The 22509-nt window shown below is 33.7% G+C and overlaps 2 protein-coding genes across 3 annotated transcripts; both read left to right on the forward strand.

The window, feature by feature from the left end:
- The first annotated feature begins 324 nt into the window (after window positions 1–324).
- LOC123920997 (protein HUA2-LIKE 3-like) lies at window positions 325–13501 on the forward strand. 2 transcript variants are annotated; one of them, XM_045973376.1, is made up of 12 exons: window positions 325–825; window positions 1959–2035; window positions 6346–8373; window positions 8887–9340; window positions 10969–11077; window positions 11160–11272; window positions 11378–11562; window positions 11679–12141; window positions 12238–12652; window positions 12749–12916; window positions 13027–13075; window positions 13155–13501. In XM_045973376.1, exons 1-11 carry the CDS (start codon window positions 703–705, stop codon window positions 13050–13052), a joined length of 4161 nt encoding a protein of 1386 aa, XP_045829332.1. In that variant the 5' UTR covers window positions 325–702; the 3' UTR covers window positions 13053–13075; window positions 13155–13501. The 2 variants fall into 2 exon arrangements, 1 of the variants encoding a protein (XP_045829332.1); XR_006813893.1 differs by having other exon boundaries at window positions 421–825; window positions 12749–13075.
- Window positions 13502–18950: 5449 nt separating this feature from the next.
- LOC123883610 (probable glutathione peroxidase 4) lies at window positions 18951–22164 on the forward strand. The gene is made up of 6 exons (XM_045932500.1): window positions 18951–19092; window positions 19338–19414; window positions 19514–19575; window positions 19822–19940; window positions 20268–20438; window positions 21868–22164. Exons 1-6 carry the CDS (start codon window positions 19039–19041, stop codon window positions 21898–21900), a joined length of 516 nt encoding a protein of 171 aa, XP_045788456.1. The 5' UTR covers window positions 18951–19038; the 3' UTR covers window positions 21901–22164.
- Window positions 22165–22509: the final 345 nt, after the last annotated feature.

Genomic DNA, 22509 nt, shown 5'->3' on the forward strand with positions numbered 1-22509 from the left:
GGACTTATTCACCCCTCTAAGTTAAAGGCCATACATATAACAAGTGGTACCACGAGCTCCAATTTATGATTATTAACTACTAGAAATATGGAAAATCCTACCGAATTATGTCGATGAAAAATCCTCTAGCATCTAACTCTTCCTCAAGAGTCCTTCGGACTCAAGAAAACTCAAGCCGGAAGAGCATGTAAAATTAGATGAATATTTTCATTTTCATCTAGAGAGGTTGTGGGTACTAAAATGCGAGGGGGAGAGGTAAGCAATGCTCACTACAAAGCCCATTAATTAAAGTATCAAATAATGCACGAGGCCCATAATCATATCACGTGCACACCGAAGACATTTGTGAACACTGTGCGCACGTTAGCCCACTTGAAGAAACACCACAAAGCCCATGTTCCTTGCGCACCCTAGCAGCAGCTTCCACCTAACCAAACTCATCTCTCTCTCAAAACCACTTACTCGTCTTGTCTCTGCTCTCTCTCTCTCTCTCTCTCTCTCTCTCTCTCTCTCTCTCTCTCTCTCTCTCTAAATTAGGGTTTTCTTTCCAACACTACCGTCTCTCCTTTTCAACCAATTTCCTTCTCCCTGATCCATCATCTCGTTTCAATGCCTGCAAATTTCACCGCCAAAGTTCCAATCCCTTCATTTCTAAACCGATTTCGGCAATCGATTCACTTCAAATCACTTTAGCGGCCTCCGATGGCCCCTAGCCGTAGAAAGGGAGGCAGCAAAGCAGCGGCTATTGCTGCCGCCGCTCGTCAATGGAAAGTTGGCGATCTCGTTCTTGCTAAAGTTAAAGGGTTTCCTGCATGGCCTGCCACGGTAACTGCTCTTTCATTTTTTTCCAATTTTTTGTTCAAAGATTATATTTTTATGTTGATTTTGTAGTTTTGACTTTGGATTGTCTTTTTTTTTTTTTCACTTGTATTTGAACTGCATGTTGGCGGAGTTTAGAATTATTGGTTCAGCGTGTTTGTTTTTTGTGTGATTTTTCATCATTTTTGTGGATCCTAGTATTAGAATTAGTTTCTTATTCATCGATTTTACAATCTTTTCGATTTCGTGTTAATTATACCAAGTGATTACTGCAAGCTTATAAAGGGTTTTATTTGGAGAAGGTAATTTCTTATCCGTTTGGTAATTGTGATGGATAAGATAGAAACTAGTGACAATAGGCTGAGACCACCCTTTGAATTCCCAATTACATCTAGCCCCTTGTTGCGAAAATAATGATAAATAGTTAACTATATGCTTACTTGGTAATACTTAAAATTTACGGTAAAACTAAAAAAATCTTATTTAAGTTTTTGTTTTGTGATAAGAAAATGACAAAGATGGGTATAAATTTATGGCCGTCCTTGAATTTCGGACTGTTCAGTAGTAAAGGGAATTTGTGATTTATCGAAGCTGTTTCCCATTCTTTTGTGTGCTAGAAGCTAAAATATTGCTATATGTCCTATGCTTGTCTCATAGACAAATTGAAGTGCGAGAAAGATGTAAGCATGAGTGTGACAGAAGAGAGAGTGCATGACATACCTTCAACTTCCGATCTGGCACACTATCAATGTTTGTTTGTATTCATGGTTGAGATGTTAAGAACTGATTTTGCTCCCAAATCTTTGTTTGACTAGAAGTGATAAAAAGTAGTTTGGGTTTGGTTGTCAAATTTGTACAAAGTTTTATGTCAAACTTGCTTTTAGAGTAAAAGTGTCAAAGCACAAATTATGGCACTCCAGATTCCATTTTTGACCAAATCGATTTTACAGAATTAAATTTATTCAAATTCACATTTATCTAATGCAATTCACATTTGTCTAACGCACACCCCAAACACACAATAAAGGTGTAAGAGGAGTTTGGCTTTTGGTTAAAATTCTGATTGGAAGAAATTGCTTTTTTATTTTTTCTCTTTGTTGATACATCATTTGACATTTCATGTTTGTTGCTTGTGGCAGGTCAGTGAGCCGGAGAAGTGGGGTTACTCCACCGATTGGAAGAAAGTGCTTGTTTACTTTTTTGGAACTCAACAAATGTAAGTATGCTTATAACAATTGATATGCAAACATAAAAACTTTTGTAATGAAATATGCCATTTGCAAATTTTGTGACCAAGGCAATTCAAGCTTAGTTTAAGGACATTTGATATCGATAGTATTATTATAACTTATGGATATGCTGTTAGATGGTGTTAATTAAGCTTTCACTTCTTTTCTGACATTATTTCTTGGAGCTTGACTAGGCTGATTTGCATATTATAGCTTATGGTGTTTATATGCAATGCTAATTTCCCGATTTGTGTGCACAATTGTATTATTTGAGAACACATTTTTTGTTGCTTTATCCAAATATGGCAAAAGATTATTCATCAGAAGTTACATTAGAGGCACTGCATGTTTACACGGCACACATGTAGTTTGGATATTTTAATGGTAGAAACAATAAACAAAGATCTATTCTGGTTGTACGAGTCAGCTTGTCAGACAGTTAGACCTGATCGAAATATAATGTCAGTATTATATGAGCGACTATTTTAATATTCATTTTAGCTTATCAATTTTTGGCTTACTTTTATGATGTAGTGGTAGAAAATATGAAGTTTAAAAGTGTCTTACTATTAAACCCCATGTTGTACTGTTACCGACTTATTGTTAATAGTTATGCCTTAGGTTATCGATTGTGTCTTTTACGCTGTGTAGTTGAGCATTTATGAAGAATTTGTCTTTAATCTATGCCTTTTGAGTATTGTTTATTAGAATATGATACTACTTCTAGAGAGCAAAGAAAGAGAGAGAAGCAGAGGAAACTGTTTCTGAATCTATTAGTTATTCTAATGCTACAAGTTTAGTGAACTCATACTTATAGGTACAGCGAGTCAGCCTCAGTAACTAAGAATGCGTAGTTGTATCCTAACTGAACAACTAACAGCTATAATCACATACAACAGAAACCAGAACAAGATGCATAAGTTCACACAGTCTAGTGTTCACTGGAGATGAGTTCGCCAGCTAAGACCCATAGCAAATAGTTAAGAACAGGCTGTCTCACTTCCAGGTGCAGGATGTGAGGAAATTGGATCTGTCTGGATAGGAGGTTGTGATGTAGGAATCTCCATATTTTCCTCCAAAATGGAGGAAATTGTGAAGGAGGATCCAGAGCCATGGAATTTGATACCACAGATTACCGTATTAGAATTTGATACCAGAGAGAAAAGAGTGAGAAACTGAAAAACTGTTAATTGATTATTGTTTTTCTAATTCTAAGAGTTTGTTGAACTTCATTTTTATAAATTATATGGTAAGTTGATTCAGTTGCTAGCTAACAGTGCTGAGTTGTAATAATCCTAACAAAATGTCTAGCAACTGTAATCACATACAAGAGAAACCAGAAGAAGATACATAAAGCTCACAGTTATAAATGTTTTTTTGATTTTATTCTGTTTTTAATGTGCTGGCTGCTATGCACTCTGCTGTACTACTAAATCAGTTTTGACGAGCCACTCCTCTCGACTATATGGTATTAACTAAATTAGATGTTCTTCTCCATTATCTAGTTCTTTATCAATTATCAATTATCATATTGTTGCCTTTGGTGAACTATATGGTATTAACAAGACAAAAACCAAGAAATGAGGCCAACCTCTGGACTTATAAAAATGTTAGGTGGTTCATGTTCTGCAACTTCAATACTCTACCTGAAATTGTCCTTTATAAGCCTGCCCATGAGGGGTTGGTGACTAGCAATTTTTTCGATAGACTAACTTGTGACTTTTCGTAGCTGCTATTTGCCTGTATCTTTGTTTATGCAATAGGAGTTGGGTAGGATTTAGTTCTTTTGTGGACCCAATATGGCATTTTTGGAATTGTAACCAATGTTGTCCAATGGTATCTGTTACTGTACTTTTGCCTTTAATTATAAAACTCCATTCTGAGAGGTCATGGCAGAATGGATTTTACATGGTCATTGCTATTTCCATAGTGACCAGGATGTCCATTGTGGCCATGGAGCAAAATCAAACTTAGGATGAGTCACACAAAACTTATCTGTTTTAAACCTAAATAAACCCAACTAACAGCGCACATCTCCGGTGCATGGCTAACTTATGGCAAGCTCAGTTTTCTTTATGTATTATTTCTTTGGCAAACTGCATTTATCTTGTTTTTATGTTCTTTATTGTCCTATTTATTTATATTTATTTATTCTCATTTTTGTTTTTTATTATATTATTGTCCACATGTTCTTCTGTTTTTCTCTTTGTTCCAAGTTTTTTTCCCCCTATTTTGCTCACTATCGGGAGTGGCATTATGTTTTTGTATGAACCCAATTTTTTTTTATGCAAATTTATATTTCTGAGAAATTTGACGTGAGATGACGTGAGAAGATTATGGGAAGAGAAAGTAAAATGGAGAGAGAAATTGAGAGAAAGTTTTGAATTATAAAGTCTTTGCTTACAACAACTGAGTGACCATGATGTCCATAGTGGCCATGGAGGAACATTAAAATACGGATGAGTCACACAGAACCAACCTGTTTTAAACTTAAATGCCCCCAACTAACAGCGCACGTCTCTTAATCACACATCTCCGGTGCATGGCTAACTTAAGGCAAGCTCAGTTTTCCTTGTGTATTCTTTCCTTGGCAAACTGCATTTTAGTTGTTTTTCTGTTCTTTATTGTCCTATTTTTTATTCTCATTTTTGTTTTTATTATATTATCACTGTCGACATGTTGTTCTGTTTTTCTCTTTGTTGTTCCAATTTCCCACCACCCCCTCCACCCTCCCTATTTTGCTTACTATTTGGAGTGGCATGGCATTTTTTTTAAGGACCCAATATTTTGTTATGCTTATTTATATTTTTGAGAAATTTGATGTGATAAGATTATGGGAAGCGAAAGTGAACTGGAGAGCGAATTTGAGAGAAAGTTTTGAATTCTAAAGTCTTCTCTTACAACAACTGATTACGCGAGTACAATATTTACCAATCAAGATACAGTTAGAACTGTAACTGACAAAAATAACAGTTAGAATTAATCTACATGAAGCTCATCCTACAAAACTAAGTGAAGCTGCTTATAGTAAGTGAATCAATAAACCCAAGGACCATTCTGCTAACAGAAAGGTTTACTTCCCTTCGTGACAAACACACAGTGTTTGACAAGCTAACTCATAGTAATATTACAAGTATATTTATGCGCATTGGTCAGAGTGGAAAATTAACCTTTCTGCATCTTATATGCCTTCCTTAAATGCTATCAACACTGTAATTCCACACACTTCCCCTTTGTTTTCCCTGTGGCATAATATATTTGGCCATCCTAGCTTTAGTACTCTTCAAAATGTACTCATGTTGGGTACGTAATAGAGTAGGCCATCCTTCTCAATTAAGGGCAGATTTATTAGGTATTGAAATGCTACATGATTTGATAACCTTCCTCAATTCTCATGATGGGGCTGGCCTTGTCTATAATTCCACGTGAAGATAAGATGAGGCAGGCGTATGTTCGATTTGTTAATTATTTGCAGAAACTGAATTAAAGGGAACTGAGCTTATTGCAACAAAATTTATTTGAATTCCAAATGGGAGAAATAGTTGTGAAAATTATTTAAAGGAAATTTTTTATAGTGGTAGATAAGTGTTTGGGAGAAAAAATTGTAGTCTTAATTTATTATTCCATCAACTAATTGGTAACAAATAACAATTAGCACTGTTATATTTGTAACTGCATACTGAGTGAGTACTAGTATTGTATTGTTTTGTTCAGTATTTTGTTTATTTATTTATTATGAGTGCGGTGGAGTAGGGTTTCAACAGTTGTATTTGAGTGGACAACTGTGAAGAATAATTATGACATAGCATTGCACAGTCTTGAGCTGATTGTGGGAAGATTGGTCAAGCAAATTTTGATTTTGAAACTAGCAATTTATGTATGTATTTGAGAATTGCTGCTTATAACTTACTTTTGGCCATCAAATGATAAATAAGGTTGGATTTGATTGAATTTGTTCAGTGTTAAATTTGATTAAATGCTCTTTTGGGGGAATGAAGTAATTTAAACCAACCTGATAGGGTAAACAGATAAGTATTGAAAGTCTATTTTTTTCATTGGTGATCTGGTTGAAAAAGTGGCCATAGTTTCTATTAATCTTAAGCCAACTTTGTGGGCCTTATCAAAGACTCTTTATGTGTTGCAATGTAGACTGCTAAGTAATTTGAGTACTGATAAAGCATTTTTTTTTCCTTTTTTTTTTTAATGATAAAAGAATGAAATTATTTTGAAACTTTTGTACTCTTTATCATCTAGTTTTCCACTTGCACATGACACCTTACATCTTTTCTGTGTGCAGTGCTTTCTGTAATCCTGCTGATGTTGAAGCATTTACTGAGGAGAAAAAACAGTCTCTTGTCAAACGTCAAGGAAAGGGTGCTGACTTTGTTCGTGCTGTTAAGGAGATTGTTGATAGTTATGAGAAATTAAAAAAAGAGAGACAACTTGGTGAAGCTAACTGTGGCAATGTTGCTGATGCAAATATTTCAAATTCTGTTATTAACTCAGGAGCATCTGATAACTCGGTTTCTTGTGAGGTAACAGCTACTTTACCTATAAAATCTTCAAATTCTGTTGTTGACAGACATGATTTGGTATGTCCAGCTGAGGATGACTCAGCTGATGTATTGAAAGACGAATCTAATGATAAGGAGGTGTCAAAGATGGAACTTAGTGATAATGCTCCTTCTGTACAATCGCCTAAGCCACTTACTTACTCTTCTCGAAAGAGATCTGCTGGTGACTTATGCCCACAGGGCTTCATAACAGATAGACATATGCCAGTACGAAGGAATAGAAGCACATCACGGGCCCAAAACTTTTTGTTTCCCTGTAATGACAGTGGAAAGAATGCTGGCAGCCAATTAACCAATGCAACACAGGGTGCATCTGTAAGACGGAATCAACGTCTTAGGAAGTCACCTGATCTTGCTGGCCGTAATGATTTAGATTCATCTGCTTCAGTCTTGAATGGTAGTTTGGAGGACAAAGACAACAGCTCTGAAATTCTCACAAATGATTCTGATGAATTTAGCTTGAATGAGGGTAGTGCAATGGATTCAAATTATAAGCACACTGAAACTATTGAATGCCCTGAAGAAGTTGAGCTGAACAAAGGCCTTGATCTTAAAATAAAGGGTGTGGTCAATAAGAAGAAAAGAAACCCAAATAGGAAGAGGGCAACCAATGATTCTTCCAAGTCAACCATTAAACTTGAGGAGGATCTTGGTGTGCGGAATTCCAGTCAAAGTTCCCAGAATATTTGTGGAAATTCTGAAGAGAAATGCTTTGAGCAAGATGGAGATGAACACTTGCCCCTTGTGAAACGAGCGAGAGTCAGAATGGGTAAATCATCTTCCACAGAGGGAGAACTCAATAGCATACCACATGCTCCAGGGAAAAGCTGTAAGGAAGATATTAACTCACCACCGCAGATGATAACATCCTCAAATTGTGAGAATGGAAGCTCTGCTGATGGAGGCTCATCTGTCCTGATTGGAACTGTGGATAATGTTTCTCCTTCAAAGACTGTTGCTCCATGTTTTGAAAATCAGACAGGTAATACTAAGAGAGATCAACCATTTTGCTCCGTGGATGATGAAGCTGCTTTACCTCCATCTAAGCGTCTTCATCGTGCTTTAGAAGCCATGTCAGCTAATGCTGCTGAAGAAGGTCAAGCTCGTATTGAACCATCATCCTCCAGAATGACATCAATTGGTATATCGGCTATCAAGACGAGTCCAGATATAACTATTAATAATCATGAAGGTGGTGGTTTAGAGTTGCAAAAGTCTGATGCCTGCAATGGCAATTCTTCTCATACCATTGTGCATAGTTTGTCAGCCAATTCAAATCCAATGATTTCAACGGAGAATGATTCATCTAAACAAGTGGATAAGCTGTCAACCAGATTCCAAGCACAAGAAACTGGCAAGGTTGTTCTCCCATGTACTGCAGATCATGTTGAAGAACTTGGTGATTTTGTGGTTTGTCATACTACTAATGCAGATTTGAAAATTCAGGCGCATAAGGAAATTTCTCCAAATCTTGATTCAAAATGTTGTGAAGTTGAAAGCAATCAAGATTCACCTCACCTGTCATTACCACCAAATAATGAACACAATATTATAACAATGAATCATTCAAATACATCATCTGATGCATCAGAGGACAATGGAATAAGCCTTCATTCTGAAACAGATGTGGCAAAGAAAGAAATTATTTCCCCTCGAAATAATATTGATCTGCCTCGGAATGAGGTTGTTATTTCTGATGATACGAAGTGTTTGAAACCAGCAATTGATGATGTTAACAGAGCAAATGAAATGTAAGTTTAGTTGTGGCTTTTTATAGTTCTTGGCATTCAATATTTTTCATACAATTCTTCACATAAAAATTAGAAAAAGAATGAACAACAATCTCTATAGTCTTAAACTACTATAATTTTCTGCTTTTCTCCCCTTTCTGTTATGATATTTTGTTAGATCATATTTAGTGGATCTGGCTCCTCTAAAGTTTGCAACTCAATTTAGAGTGTAAAGTGAGTAATATCTACTATTAATTACGAAACTAAAGGTTAGATATTGTAGGTACATCATAACAAATTACATGTTTGCTAAAATAACAATCCTTATTTTCTCACTTAACACTTCACTCATTTTTAGTGGATCCCAATTCATATCTATTTCACTATGGTGGAATCCTTTGGAGTAAATTGTTATTTTTTATTCATGTTTCAGTGATTAGTCAATAATAGTAAATGACATCATTTAATGAGTAAATGTTATTTATACTCCGTTTCTTTTATTCAAGAAAGCTGGTGACTGTTCTTGAATTTCAGGGGTGAGGTCGTAAAAGAGGTAGAACGTGAAGTACCAGAGGAGGATTTGAATTCTGTTTCAACGTCTGACTGTCCAGGTGAAAAGGTTATTTCGGGCATTCGATCAAGTACTTCCTTGACAGATGGGGGAGATTGCATTCCACAAGGTTCACCTCCAAACACATCAATTTGCAATGTTTCTACATCAGACAGTAGTAATATCCTTCACAATGGTAGCTGTAGTCCTGATGTACATTTACACCAGAAACAAAGTTTATCTGGTCCTGTTGATGAAAGTAAGTATGGATCTGAAGCAACTCAACAATCAAGATCAATGGGCAAGTCAACTGAAGCGGCACGTGCTGCTTTGCTGTACTTTGAAGCAATGCTCGGGACGTTGAAAAGAACAAAGGAAAGTATTGGCCGAGCAACACGCATAGCTATTGACTGTGCAAAGTTTGGCATTGCAGATAAGGTAATGCAATTTTTTTTTCCTTTTTGAAAAATTCTCTCTCCTACTTTGAAAAGGTGCTACTGTTGAATCTAAATACTTGTTGATTTATATTAGATCTACTTTTATCCTTGCAATTATGTCTATTTAGGATTTATTTTAGGGGAAGTTTTTCAGACCATTGAGCCCTTGCAATCTGGATTTTCCATGTGCATTATTATTGTCAACAAGTGAAAGATTATGCTGATATGAGACTAGCTTTTATAGTTTATATAGTCTGTATTTAGTCTGCTGGTTCTGTTGTGGCTTCCACTTTGAGGGAAGAGGGCATATTGATAAAAAAAACATGGGTGCAATTCAGCTGTAGTCAGTAGCCGTTGTGAGGTCACTATAGTATAGATGTGTTGTACAGTGTTGGGGGCCCTATCTGTTATTTTGGGACCCCTAGTTGTTTTGTATAACAATGGGTTTTGGTTATTAGTTACAAATATTTCCTTAATTTTTTGCATTCTTCTATTTTTTGAGTTTTTATGAGTGTGGTACTATGGTATAAGTTTCTTCTGTTGTTTCCCTAAACTTTGAGGGTATGCCATCTATGAAGCACAAACACTCCTTGGGTTAGGCGTGTCCTGGTGTTGGACACGCATTGGTGTCCGACACATGATTCTATTGAATTATGTCATTTTCTCAAATTATTATCAGTGTCGACGTGTCCATGTTGTATCCATGCTTCATAGTATGCCCACTATCTGCCATTGGCTTCATGTATCATTGAAAGATGTTTAGTTTCTTGCAAAATTACTACAAGTATAGGTTCTTGGCAAATTGTTTCTATCCTTTGTTACCTTTGTTAGGGCGAACGTTTCATGCATTTTACACCTGGTATGGCTGGAAATGTCATGCATGTGCTTATATCTACTTGTTGGGTACTCCCTTAGACCACAAAAGGGTTTTTAATATTTGATGTTTAAACAACTAAATTTTCAAATTGATGCTGATTTGTTGTTTTTTCCCCCTCAATACTATCACAATAATGGGACCCTTGGTTTTATATTTCAATTCCGCCAAATGCAATTTTTTTTTACCATTACTAAATAGCAGAAACTTGTCATTAAATATTGAATATGCATAGTCATTTAGCCTTTTTCACAAGAGGCTTTTCTCTTAAAGCATTTTTTTTTACTATTTAGTTTCAGATGTTCCATAATAGATTATGATTAGCATTATTTTTTACTATTTAGTTTCAGATGTTCCATAATAGATTATAATTATTTCGCACTGCATTTTTCCTTTACATTTTGTATTCAATTGCTGGTTTTCTTCTACTGTAGAGAAATACACCAAAAGTCATTTGTTTATCATTGATTTACTTGTTGAGTTGGAACCAAAAGTGGCATGTTATAATGTGGGAATCAGGTTGGAATGCTTTGGAGTTCTAACCACATTGGGGTTTCATTGAGTTTGCTTTTCAAAGTGTAACGTAGAATTTGTAGCATGTAATGTTATTATTCTTCTTGAATCCGGGCATCGATGGGAGTATAAATCATTGAATGGTTGTTGCTGTTATTTCCTATGTAAAATTGTTTTATAGAAATTTCCGTATCTTATATTGATACCATATGCATCTTTTGGAACCTTGGCCTGTGTTGCAGGTCATGGAAATTCTTGCCCATAATCTTGAAACTGAATCAAGTCTGCATCGAAGGGTGGATTTGTTTTTTCTTGTCGACTCTATTGCACAGTTTTCTCGAGGTTTAAAAGGTAACCTGTTTATTGCTTTGCTACTCTTTAATCTTGTTGACCAAAAGAGAAGAAAGAATATTTAAGATGTCTTATTTTCCAGGTGATGTTTGTTTAGTATATTCATCCTCTATCCAAGCAGTCCTTCCTCGACTATTATCTGCTGCAGTTCCTCCTGGAAATGCTGCACAAGAGAACCGTAGGCAATGTCTTAAGGTGAGTTAATTAAGTTTCAGTTTTAGTAGAGTTAAATCTGTATGCATTTATTTCTTACTGCTGTGTATAACTATCTTTTTTAACATCATCTTTAACATTGTATAGGTTTTAAGGCTGTGGTTGGAGAGAAGAATCCTACCGGAACCCATGATTCGCCACCATATCCGGGAATTGGATTTATATAGTTCAATTTCTGCAGGTGTTTTTTCACGACGATCATTAAGAACGGAGAGGGCTTTGGACGACCCTATTAGAGAAATGGAGGGTATGCATGTTGACGAATATGGAAGGTTTGATTTAGTTAGTACATCTTTTTTTAATTATTATTGTACACTGTTGGGAGTGTATTTTTTTTTTTGGTAATCAGGGGAGTGTATGTACTTAAATCGTTCATTTGATCTTGTAGCAACTCAAGTTTGCAGCTACCTGGGTTTTGCATGCCCCGGATGCTTAAAGATGAAGATGACAATGAAGGGAGCGATTCCGATGAAGGGAATTTTGAGGCTGTCACACCTGAGCATATTTCTGAAGCACATGAAATGACTTCTACAATTGATAAACACAGGCATATCTTGGAAGATGTTGATGGTGAGCTTGAAATGGAAGATGTGGCTCCCTCTCGTGATGTTGAAATGAATTCATTTTGCAATGTTGATAGAGGAAATACCACAGCGCTTGAGAAGAATCTTTCCCTGTCCTCTGCTCCTCTACCTCAGCTTGCACCTCAATGTTCCGCACCACCAGCATCAGCCCCACCACCACCTCCTCCACCACCACCTCCTCCTCCACCACTTCCCATAACACGCCTTTCAAATTCCTCGGATCCATGTCGTTCTGTATTTAATTCAACAGGTCATACAGAATCACAGGTATGGTTTCACAACTTTCGCTTAAGATTTTACTATTTAAATAACAGTGCACCAAGAAATAACAACTAATGTCCTTTCTACTTGGTTCTTTTGCAGTGTATGAAAGACAACACACTTTGCCCTATGGCTCAGCCCTCGGCTGCACCAAGTAGTAGCCAACCTATTAGTGACTATCATGTCCCAGAATATAGAGAAATGCACGTGCCCGAGTCTAACAGTTTCCCCGTACCACCTCCCATAAATTATCGGCATTCTGATGGTGTTTCTATGCATAATAGAGGGCATTCTATAAGGCCGCCTCGCCATGTGCCGTCAAATCAATTTTCCTTTGTTCACGGGGAACAGCATGTGAGACATCGAAGGGAGGTTCCGCCACCTCCTCCTTACTCCAATAGGCAACACTTTGTGGAAAACATGGAGAGAGAGCACTTCTACCATAATAATCATGAAAGATTTAAACCACCTCCATATGATTACCGAGAGAGATGGGATGTTCCCCCACCTTATCCTGGTAAGATGGTGATATTAGATCCATATTTTGATGGTAGTACTGTATATTCATATTGATTGACCATGTTGAATTTTTTTTTTTTTTGTTGTTGGGTAGGTCCTATGTATCATGACGAAGATATGCCTTCCCCATATGGGTGTCATCCATGTGAACCACCTAGAATACCAGATCATGGGTGGAGATTTCCTCCCCGGTCAATGAATCACAGGAACAACATGCCATTTAGACCACCCTTTGAAGACGCAATTCCAGTTACAAACAGAGGTTCATCCCCCTTACACCACTATTTTTCCTGTATCATGATAACTCTATTAGATGATCTTTTTGGACCCTTTGACTTATGAAATTACTGGAAAATTATGTTTGCATGTCAGGTCCAAACTTTTGGCGGCCTAGGTGATAGCAACCAAGGATCCAAGTCTGGTATGCTTCTGATTAACTGTTGAGCTGTTCTTCAACTATTAGTGTTTGTGGTGCTTATATTTCCCTCCTTGATTGCTAGGTATAACGGCCTGAACTTTTGTTTAGGTGTTTATGGTCCCATCATTCTGTACATGCAGGACTCCTTTGAGGATGATTCAACATAATCTGCACAGGACATGTGAATGATCTGCTAGATTTGTTGTACATATGTATTTAAGCCTGTTCTGCAAAATGCAGGGCAGGAGTCAGTGTAGAGTTGTTGGAAAGGTGTAACTTTAACTTAGGTTGTGTCAAAATTTTCGTCCGCTAAATGTTATAATTTATTTCATGGAAGCCCTTATAGAATTTAGATCAGTACAGTATATATAAATTTCATTGGATATTTCCTGACATTGTTCTCAATATAAGGAAAAACTTCTCTGCCAACTCAAATGTATTCTCCCATTCATTGTTTGCTTTGATATTTGGTATGCCAAGTGCCAACACAAGCTGTGTGCCATGGGCCCTCTTACATAAAACCGTGTGGGGCAGTGGTTTGTTAGTGAAATTCCCTCAAGCATCGGCCAGTTTCAAACCTAAAAATATCAAACCTTTTAAAACCACAACCACTTAATTTAGACCGGCTTTGGTTGTTGGCCCATATGGGTGATCTGTAGAATAGGTCGGGTGATATAGGTTAGATTGAAATTTTATTGTTATATCCAGGATTCTGTTGATTTAGAAATTCTTCATTCTTCAAACAGTCCAATATCTCTATCTCTATCTCTGATACACAATAAAGGGTAGAATAACTAAAGGAACAACAAAGGGAGTGAGAAGTTTCAAGTAGTTACATTGTTTCACATATGTAGAATTAAATCTAGCAAATGAGACGTAAAAATTAAAATAGATTTAGAATGTCTGACATTCTTTCACTTTATCAACAAATTACAAGCTTGCAAATTTTAATATTCCAGTGCTCTCTTAGAGATGTACAAACATAGAGAATAGAGAATAAGAGATTGAGAGAGACAAAAAGTGGTATAAACTGAAGAAAAAAATTGTTTTGCATTTTAATGGTTGTTCGGTTATTAATATATTTTGATGTTAAAAAAAAAAGAAGAAAGAGTTTGCAACGTGTATAATGCATTTGTATTATAGAATACTAGCGGATCAGACAGACGCGTTTCGCGGCGGCTGCCTGTGTTTAATTTGTGTCAAAAAAAGAAAAGAAAAGATGTGTTATGTTTTTGTGAGTTTGTTAATAAAAGATTTTTATTGCTACTAAAAAAATTAAGAGTATTGTTGGTATTATGAAAAGTCCATACTAAAACTATGTATTCTCTTTATATATAGTATAGATATAGATGAGCACTTCATATATATGGTTTGGACGGTGGCTCAAATAATGTTAGTCGATGGCTTGCTTTGATTGGTGTTTGCAAAGGCGATGCCTCTTATCCATATAATCGATTGTCTTGCTCGTGTCTATAAATATTGTCTATTATTCTCCCTATAATTTACATCTTTCGTTCTCTTATCTCAACTAAATATTTCATTCTCCCCGTATTTGATCAGTCATAATGTTATCATTATTTTTTATGATAAGGTGTGAGAACAATAAGTTGATAAATTGAAGACTCTTGGACCATGATGATTGGGAATGTTATGATTGATCATAAAACAAAATCTTCCTAGTTGCTTTAAAATCGGCACACAAATGAGACTTTTCTTGTGGTTGATAGTTTGCTTTGCTACCTTTTTGGGCGTGAACAAGAGTTTTATCCAACCTCAAAAGTGGAAATACTCAGATTTCTATTATTATAGAAACCAAGCAGGATGTTTTGGAATTCTAGGAGGCATAAGAGGATTATAGAATTTGGTTTAATATATGGATTTACACATTAAATTTCACAAAAAGTATTGGTTAAATAAATTAAATTGAAAACATATTCAACATTTAATTTAAACAAAACATGAAGTTGACGAACAAAATTCGAAAGAATATGATTATTTTTTTATCAACCAAGCTAAAAAAGAAGTTTAATTATGTGAGCAAATATATATATCAAACAAAAAAAGTAAAGGAAAAAAGTGTTTATTGCAGTCTCTTATTTTTTTGAGTGGGCTAAATTATTTTTGAGAGAATTTTTAGTGTGTTTCTTAATATATACCTTAGAGAGTGAAGCATATCATTTTTTATTTATTTCTTTTCATATGTTATCCCGATTTTTTTAATATTATTTATGTGTTTATTTTGATATATTATTTAAATAATTTTGTTTAAAATTCTACGATAAATTTGAAATAAATTTGAGATAGAGCAAGATGAAGAATATCATTTTTATTCCTGTTCTACACTATTATGAGATAGATTCTTTCTCTCACATTCATTCCCGAGATTATATAATGACCTTATAAATATAAAATAATTATAAACTCGATTCTCAAATGAACATTTAATTAGTCAAGAAGTATTTTTAATAGTGGGGTAGAAAGTGCACTGCATTTGTCATTCTACAACCGTGAGAGATTATCTCTTCCTCTCTATTTCTATATCTCTCCCATAGGATAATCTTTATTTTTTAATAATATTTATTTTCTTATGTTTTTTTCTTCTTTTGAAGGTTGGTCTATGTCATTTTTCATTTTATCTAATTTTGAATGTTGTATATATTTTTCTTTCAATTGTTTATAAGATTGGTTTAATTTAATTTACTTGAGTATGAAAATACGATATATGTTTAAGAATGTTACAGGGCATAGTGGGGTGGAAAGTACTCCCCCATTCCTCGTTCCACGTTCAACAAAGCTGAGATTTTTTTTCTCTCTCTCTCTCTCTCTCTCTCCCTCTCTCTCTCTCTCACACATCTCCATCTCCCAAGACTCTGTATGGACTCCATCAATAAAAAATGGCAAATGCTAAATAGTGCCTCAGGGGCACTTGTTAAGGATTCAAATTTAGAAAGTTTTACTTGAAAATAGTGTAGTCAATACAACAAAAATCTATATTTTGATGTTTTCCATGCACAACTTTTATTTTATTTCTTTTTTTGGTTCCTTCACTAGTGCCCCCGGGGGCACTGGTTAGCAAGACCCATAAAAAATAACTATAAATTTTATACTATTTTTCAAATGAATATTAACATACTTTGACCATTGTAACATAAAGAAGCAATTTTCACGCGTGAACGCTTAATGGAAAAATCTTTGTATGGATCTCCACTCACCTGATGGAAAACTTAAAATTGGAATTATAAAAAAAATTCCATGGATTATAAAAAAATTAAAATAATTTATTTTAGGTTTCCTATAAATCTCATCAGCCGGATGTAATCTAGTGAAAGTGCAATGACACAAAATTTGGAAAAATTCGCATAGTCGGAATCCAAATTTTAATTAGTCAATTTGTATTTACAATAGTGAAGTGAGAAGTGTTTCTCCGTTTTCCATTCTACACCACTGAGAGATCCCCCCATTCTCTCTATTTCAATCTCTCTCACGTCTCTGTTACAAAACTCTATAGGGGCTCCATCAACCAAACATAATTGTTAATTCTTTATTATGTTTTAGTGAACATCAATAAAATTCTTGGACTCTGTTCTCACTAACATCTACATATACTTTTCATCATGGGGATCATGTGTTATAATGCTAGATAAGATTTTGATTAAGTAATCCCCGTGATAACATATTAAATATGAAAATATGGATAGCTCCCGCAGTCGACATTCAAATTTTAATTATTTACTAGTGGGGTGAGAAATGCTTCTCGTTTCTCATTCTCTCTCTTTATATATATAATATATATATATTGATATTAATTATTTTTTAATGAATATTAATAAATTTCTCATTCTTGGTTCTCCCATTGAAATAAATACACTTATCATCATGGGATCACTATTCATCATGCTAGATGAAATTTTGAATAAGTAATCCCCATGATAAAATATGAAAACAAGGATAACTCTTGCGGTTAGAATTCAAATTTTAATTATTCGATGTATGTTTTTAATATTGGGTTGAGAAATGCTTCCCGTTTTCCATTTTACCCTACCGAATCTCTCTATTTCTATCCATCTTCCGTCTCCATTATAGAACTCTATAACGCTCCATGAACAAAAAATAGTTGTTAATTCTTTATTATTTTTTAATGAATATCAATAAAATTCTCGTGCTTAGTTCTCACTATCAATTATAGACACTTTTCATCATGGGGATCGCTTTTCGTCGTGCTAGATTAAATTTTGAATAAGTGAATCCCCGTGATGAAATATTAAATACGATTTTAATATGATTTGAATTAATTTTACATTAAATCAGCAATATGACATGTAATTGAATTATTGAATAATGGATATATGCCAAACAAATTTTAGCAGAAGTGTTCACCTGATTTTTATATGGAAAATATATAATATTTAATTACAGATTAAATAAATTTATCATCTTAAAAATATTGCGAATTTTGAATTTACTCCCTCATAATAAAAATGAGATGTTTTAGTCCTCTCAAAATCTTCTATTTTTTGTCCCTAACGAACATAATTGTTTCTTCAAAATAAAATAAAAATATTTTTACGTAGATCATATAACTTTGTATAAGCTTATGTATAATAGAACTATAGAACATAACTTATATATAATAGAATTGTCTATATAATAGAACATATATCTTTGTATAAACTTATGTATATCCGATTAATTTAGTTGTTAATAGAACATATATCTGTTGTATAAGCTTATTTATATCCGATTAATTTGTATTTCACAAATAATTTAAACATTCACCTTAGCCAACAAAATTGTGGTGTGCACTGAGGCTGCACAATGAATGAGTTTTGTATATATATATAATAGAACACAACTTTGCATAAGCTTATATATAACCTATTAATTTAATTAGTTGTTTTTTTTTTGTTACAGATTAATTTGTATATATCCAACAAACAATCAAACAAATAAATGAGATACGAAGATCCTTGTTTTTTTGGGATATGAAGATTTTTTTTCCTTTTTTTTTTAAATCTTTTTTTGAGAAGGTTTTTTTTTATTCCTTTTTTTTTAAAATCTTTTGTTGAGAAGATTTTTTTTTTACATAATAGGCTAGAAAAGATTCAATTGAATGTCACGTAAGCAAACTCTTTAATTAAATGATACCTAAGCAATTTATATGAGAATGTACGAGAGAGCTCCATGTAAATCTCACCATAATAGAGATAGAGATAGAGATTTCAGATTAATTTGGAATATATTTATAGTGTCTTCTTAGCTGATTGATAAATTTTAATATTTTCTTTTAATTATTTTTTGTTGTTGCGTACATTAGGTATCCTCGGCGTGCAACTCTCCCTAAGAGTTTTATCATTGCTGAACTTTGTTTAAGCTAGAAGAAACGGCACCATCTTTTCTAATTGCTCTTGAGTTCTTTTATTATTTTTAAATATTATACAATTTTAAAAAATCGTAGCTCCGGATATTACAAAGTTGATGTGGCATATCCAGTCTCTTACTTTTGAAGTATACTTAGAAAACAAAATAAATTAATAAATATCAACTAATTTTGTAAGTAGATTTGTTTCTTCCTAATCCAAAATATAAGATCATGGTAGCCATGTTATGATTACAGGGTGTAAAGCTGACCAATCAATAGTTTTAAAAAGATGAAGTGCGCAACCTTGTTTGTTTCATTGATGAAATAAACATGTTGGTTGTGATCATGTTATTAGAAAAAAAATGAAGTTTTGTTAAAATATTAGTAACTGTTGATGCATGTTAATCAATCAATTGAAAAATGTTGGAACTAAAATTATTTGTTGACTTTATCATAAAAAAGATAGGACTATATATAATGGAAATGTGTGCTATGCAAGACATAAACATAAAACAAAGTTCAACTCTTGCATATAAATTTGGAGAAGAGAAAGAGTACTAATTAATAAGAGTGTTTGTTTGTTTAGCTCTTGAAGACAAAGAGAGTAATGGGTGCTTCACAATCAATCTCAGAAAATTCTATTCATGAATTCAAAGTCAAGGTATGTAGTTGAATTTTCGATAATACACATCTTATTTAAATATGTATCGGTACACCGCTGAAGTGCATAATTCTAATAAATTCGCAAATAATATTTATTAATTTTTGGATCTATTAGAATTATCTATATCAGCAGTGTACTAGTATATATCCAAATAAAATGTATACCGAGTGTTCATCATATATATATATATATTATGCTTTTCTTCATATACATAAGTATAATATTTTACTCCGTCAATCCAGGATGCAAGGGGCAAAGATGTGGACCTTGGCAAGTACAGGGGGAAAGTTCTTCTTGTAGTTAATGTTGCTTCAAAATGGTAATTATTTTCATTTTCTAACTCTACTTTCTTTTTGTTTTTTCTCCTTCTTCAGTGGCTAACTAATTCATGCATTTTTTTTGTTAAAAAATAAAACAGTAACTTTGCAGATGCCAATTACACTCAGTTAACTCAGCTTTACACCAAATACAAGGAGATAGGTATGTTCTTTATTATCTATTATATTAATTGATGTGTTCATGGGAAATGGTTATAATGCTATTAGTAGTATCAGTAGTTTCACATAGTTACGGTGTTATTGACAGTCAATCTTGATTGAATGACTTTAAATTATTGAAATTAAATTAAAACTGTCTGATCTTAATCGGACAGAGACCAATTCCGTGCAAGAAAGAAATTTATTTAAGTTGAGAATATTAATTGTGTTAGTATGTTGATGTGATCAGGTCTTGAGATATTGGGATTTCCATGCAACCAATTTTTGAGGAAAGAGCCAGGGACTAGTCAAGAGGCACAAGATTTTGCCTGTGACAAATATAAGGCTGAGTATCCCATTCTTGGGAAGGTATTATATCTATATAAGATTCTTATTGTTTGTTTGTTTGTCTAAGCATTTTCATGTTCCTGTTTAACATAAATAGATCGATGTTAAACAATGATTAACTCAATAACATTAGTTGCATTAGATAAAATATGGTTCTAAATTGTGGTTGAAGTTACGCAACCAACTTTAATATTGGAACAAATATGACCTCAATTGCCGTTGCGATACTTTTGCAGACTTTTTTATATTGCAGTTGTAATTGTAATTACGGACTGCAATTTAAATTATGATAAATTACATAACACATTAACTCATTAATTTTAGTGACTAAATTTGTTTTATATTTAGATACGTGTGAATGGAAAAGATACAGCACCTGTTTATAAATACCTCAAAGCACAAAAAAGTGGAAGTTTGGGATCAAGGAGAATAAAGTGGAATTTCACTAAGTTTTTAGTTGATGAGAATGGTCATGTCATCCAGCGTTATAGTCCAACCACCCAACCATTGGCCATTGAGGTACTTTTTCTCTTGACTATTCGATAGATCAGTTATTCAGTTAACCTAAAAAATGAATCTTTGATTATATATGAGACTAGAGGTAGATGGAGTATATATTTTAATTTAAGGTAACTAGAATATTTTTTTATTAGTTTCGGTAAGTTGTTTGTCCAAATTCAGTCTTTACTAATTTAAAAATTATTTCTTACTCCTTAATGTTAGTTTACTATATCGTGTGCCGTGATTATATTGAATCGCGTATGACATCAAAGACTAAAAAATCAACAGTTTTTTGAATTTGAATTAACTGAAACGAGTTAAGATCCTCTCCATTTCCAATTATTTCCATTTCTTCCATTATTATATAGTTTTGGGAATATGAGTAATGCTACGGACAAACGTTTAGACACACGCTTTTCGTCACACATTCAATTAGTGGTCCACGTTGCTAATCACTCACCTGCCGACCGGTTTTGTGTGTGAACCTTTTTATATTTTCTTTTTCGTTTTTATACTTCCTTCCTTTGATCTTCAAAATTTTCAATATTGAAAAAAAAAAAAAACTACATCACCCATCTCATCCAACATATCTCCATAGCACCCAACCTCCTCCGTCAATGTCCTTCATCAATTTTATTTTTTCTCTTCTCTACACTAATCTCTTCCCCTCTAATTTTAAACTTGTTGTTCTTCTACTTACATTAATTATGGTCACTGAGAACGACCCCCCGCTCTCTCTCTTTAAAGTTTGTCACTTCTCTCTAAATTTTTGACCGCCACAATCATCGGTTACACAATTAAAACTCAGATCTGAGGACTCCACTGTGACAGACTCCATCTCTCACAAGCATTTTTCAACAATTGTTCGCACTATAAAAAATCACGTTTTTAAGACCAAAAAAAAAAACCACGTTTTCTACACCACTGGCGAAAACTGAAAACCAGATTTCGAAAGTAAAAATAAGTTTTACCAAAGATCTGTTATGCTTGCCTGGTGGGATGGTGCCATGGTGGTAACTGGTTTGAGAGAGAAAGCTGAAAAGGTGGACAATGTTGAAACCGGTTGTACAGGTTGCCAATTAAACCATTTAGTGAAAATAATGATGTGGCAGCAAAACAATGGGTGTGTTGATAGGCGAGTGTTTAAATGTGTGACGCTAGCGGTGCTCTTGGGAATATAAATGCAAAAATGTGACATCAAGTGGGTTCAAATGTCATTTATACACCCCAAAATATTTAAAAACTTTGGTAATGGAAGAAATGGAAAACATAAGAAATGGAGAGGATCTCAACTCAACCGAAACTAAAATAATTTACAAAGACTAAAAAAAAAGTATAATTACAAGACTAAAATTGTATTTAAGTCTGTTTTAGTTATTCATTACGCATATTTAGAAATAGTTGAGAAGTTAAATTAATTCACATGTTACTTTGTCATCTTTGACAGGATGATATCAAGAAGGCATTGAGAGTGGCTTGAGAGACTCTCTACAATTGCTTGTGTTGAAGATATACACATCTTATAACCCTCCAAGAAAGAAAAAAATGTTTATTTTAATTTGTGTATTTATTGCATATATTCACGTCTAAAGTTTAATATTGTTTGGTTGTTTGAATGTATTCTTTATATGTTGAGGTGGATGCCAGTAGGGAAATTTATTCAATTTGTTTATTTTGTAAACTAAACATCACCATGACCATGCTTGGTTGAGGTAGTGGAATCATTTACAAGTTATTGCAATAAAATGTGTTTCATTTCACTTTTAAAAATAATTGTGTACTAAGTAATCCCTCCGTCCCATTTTATAAGAGATAATTTGACTAAATGATACTATTCACTTATTTTGCTTTGACCATATTTTTTTTAATAATACTAGTTTAAAGACTCGTGCATTCGCACGGGTCCATTGACTTTTATTCGATATATAAATTTGTCATTATATTAAGGTAGAAAATTTATTTAGAATTAAATATTTAAAAAATTATTGTAGAATATTGTTAAAATATAAGTGAAATTATTGTGTTTTTTCTTATAAACTTATTTATTCAATTTTTATATTTCATTGATGAATAATGATCCCTGTATATT

Source organism: Trifolium pratense, linkage group LG1, assembly GCF_020283565.1.
Source record: "Trifolium pratense cultivar HEN17-A07 linkage group LG1, ARS_RC_1.1, whole genome shotgun sequence".
Classification (NCBI taxonomy): Eukaryota; Viridiplantae; Streptophyta; class Magnoliopsida; order Fabales; family Fabaceae; genus Trifolium; species Trifolium pratense.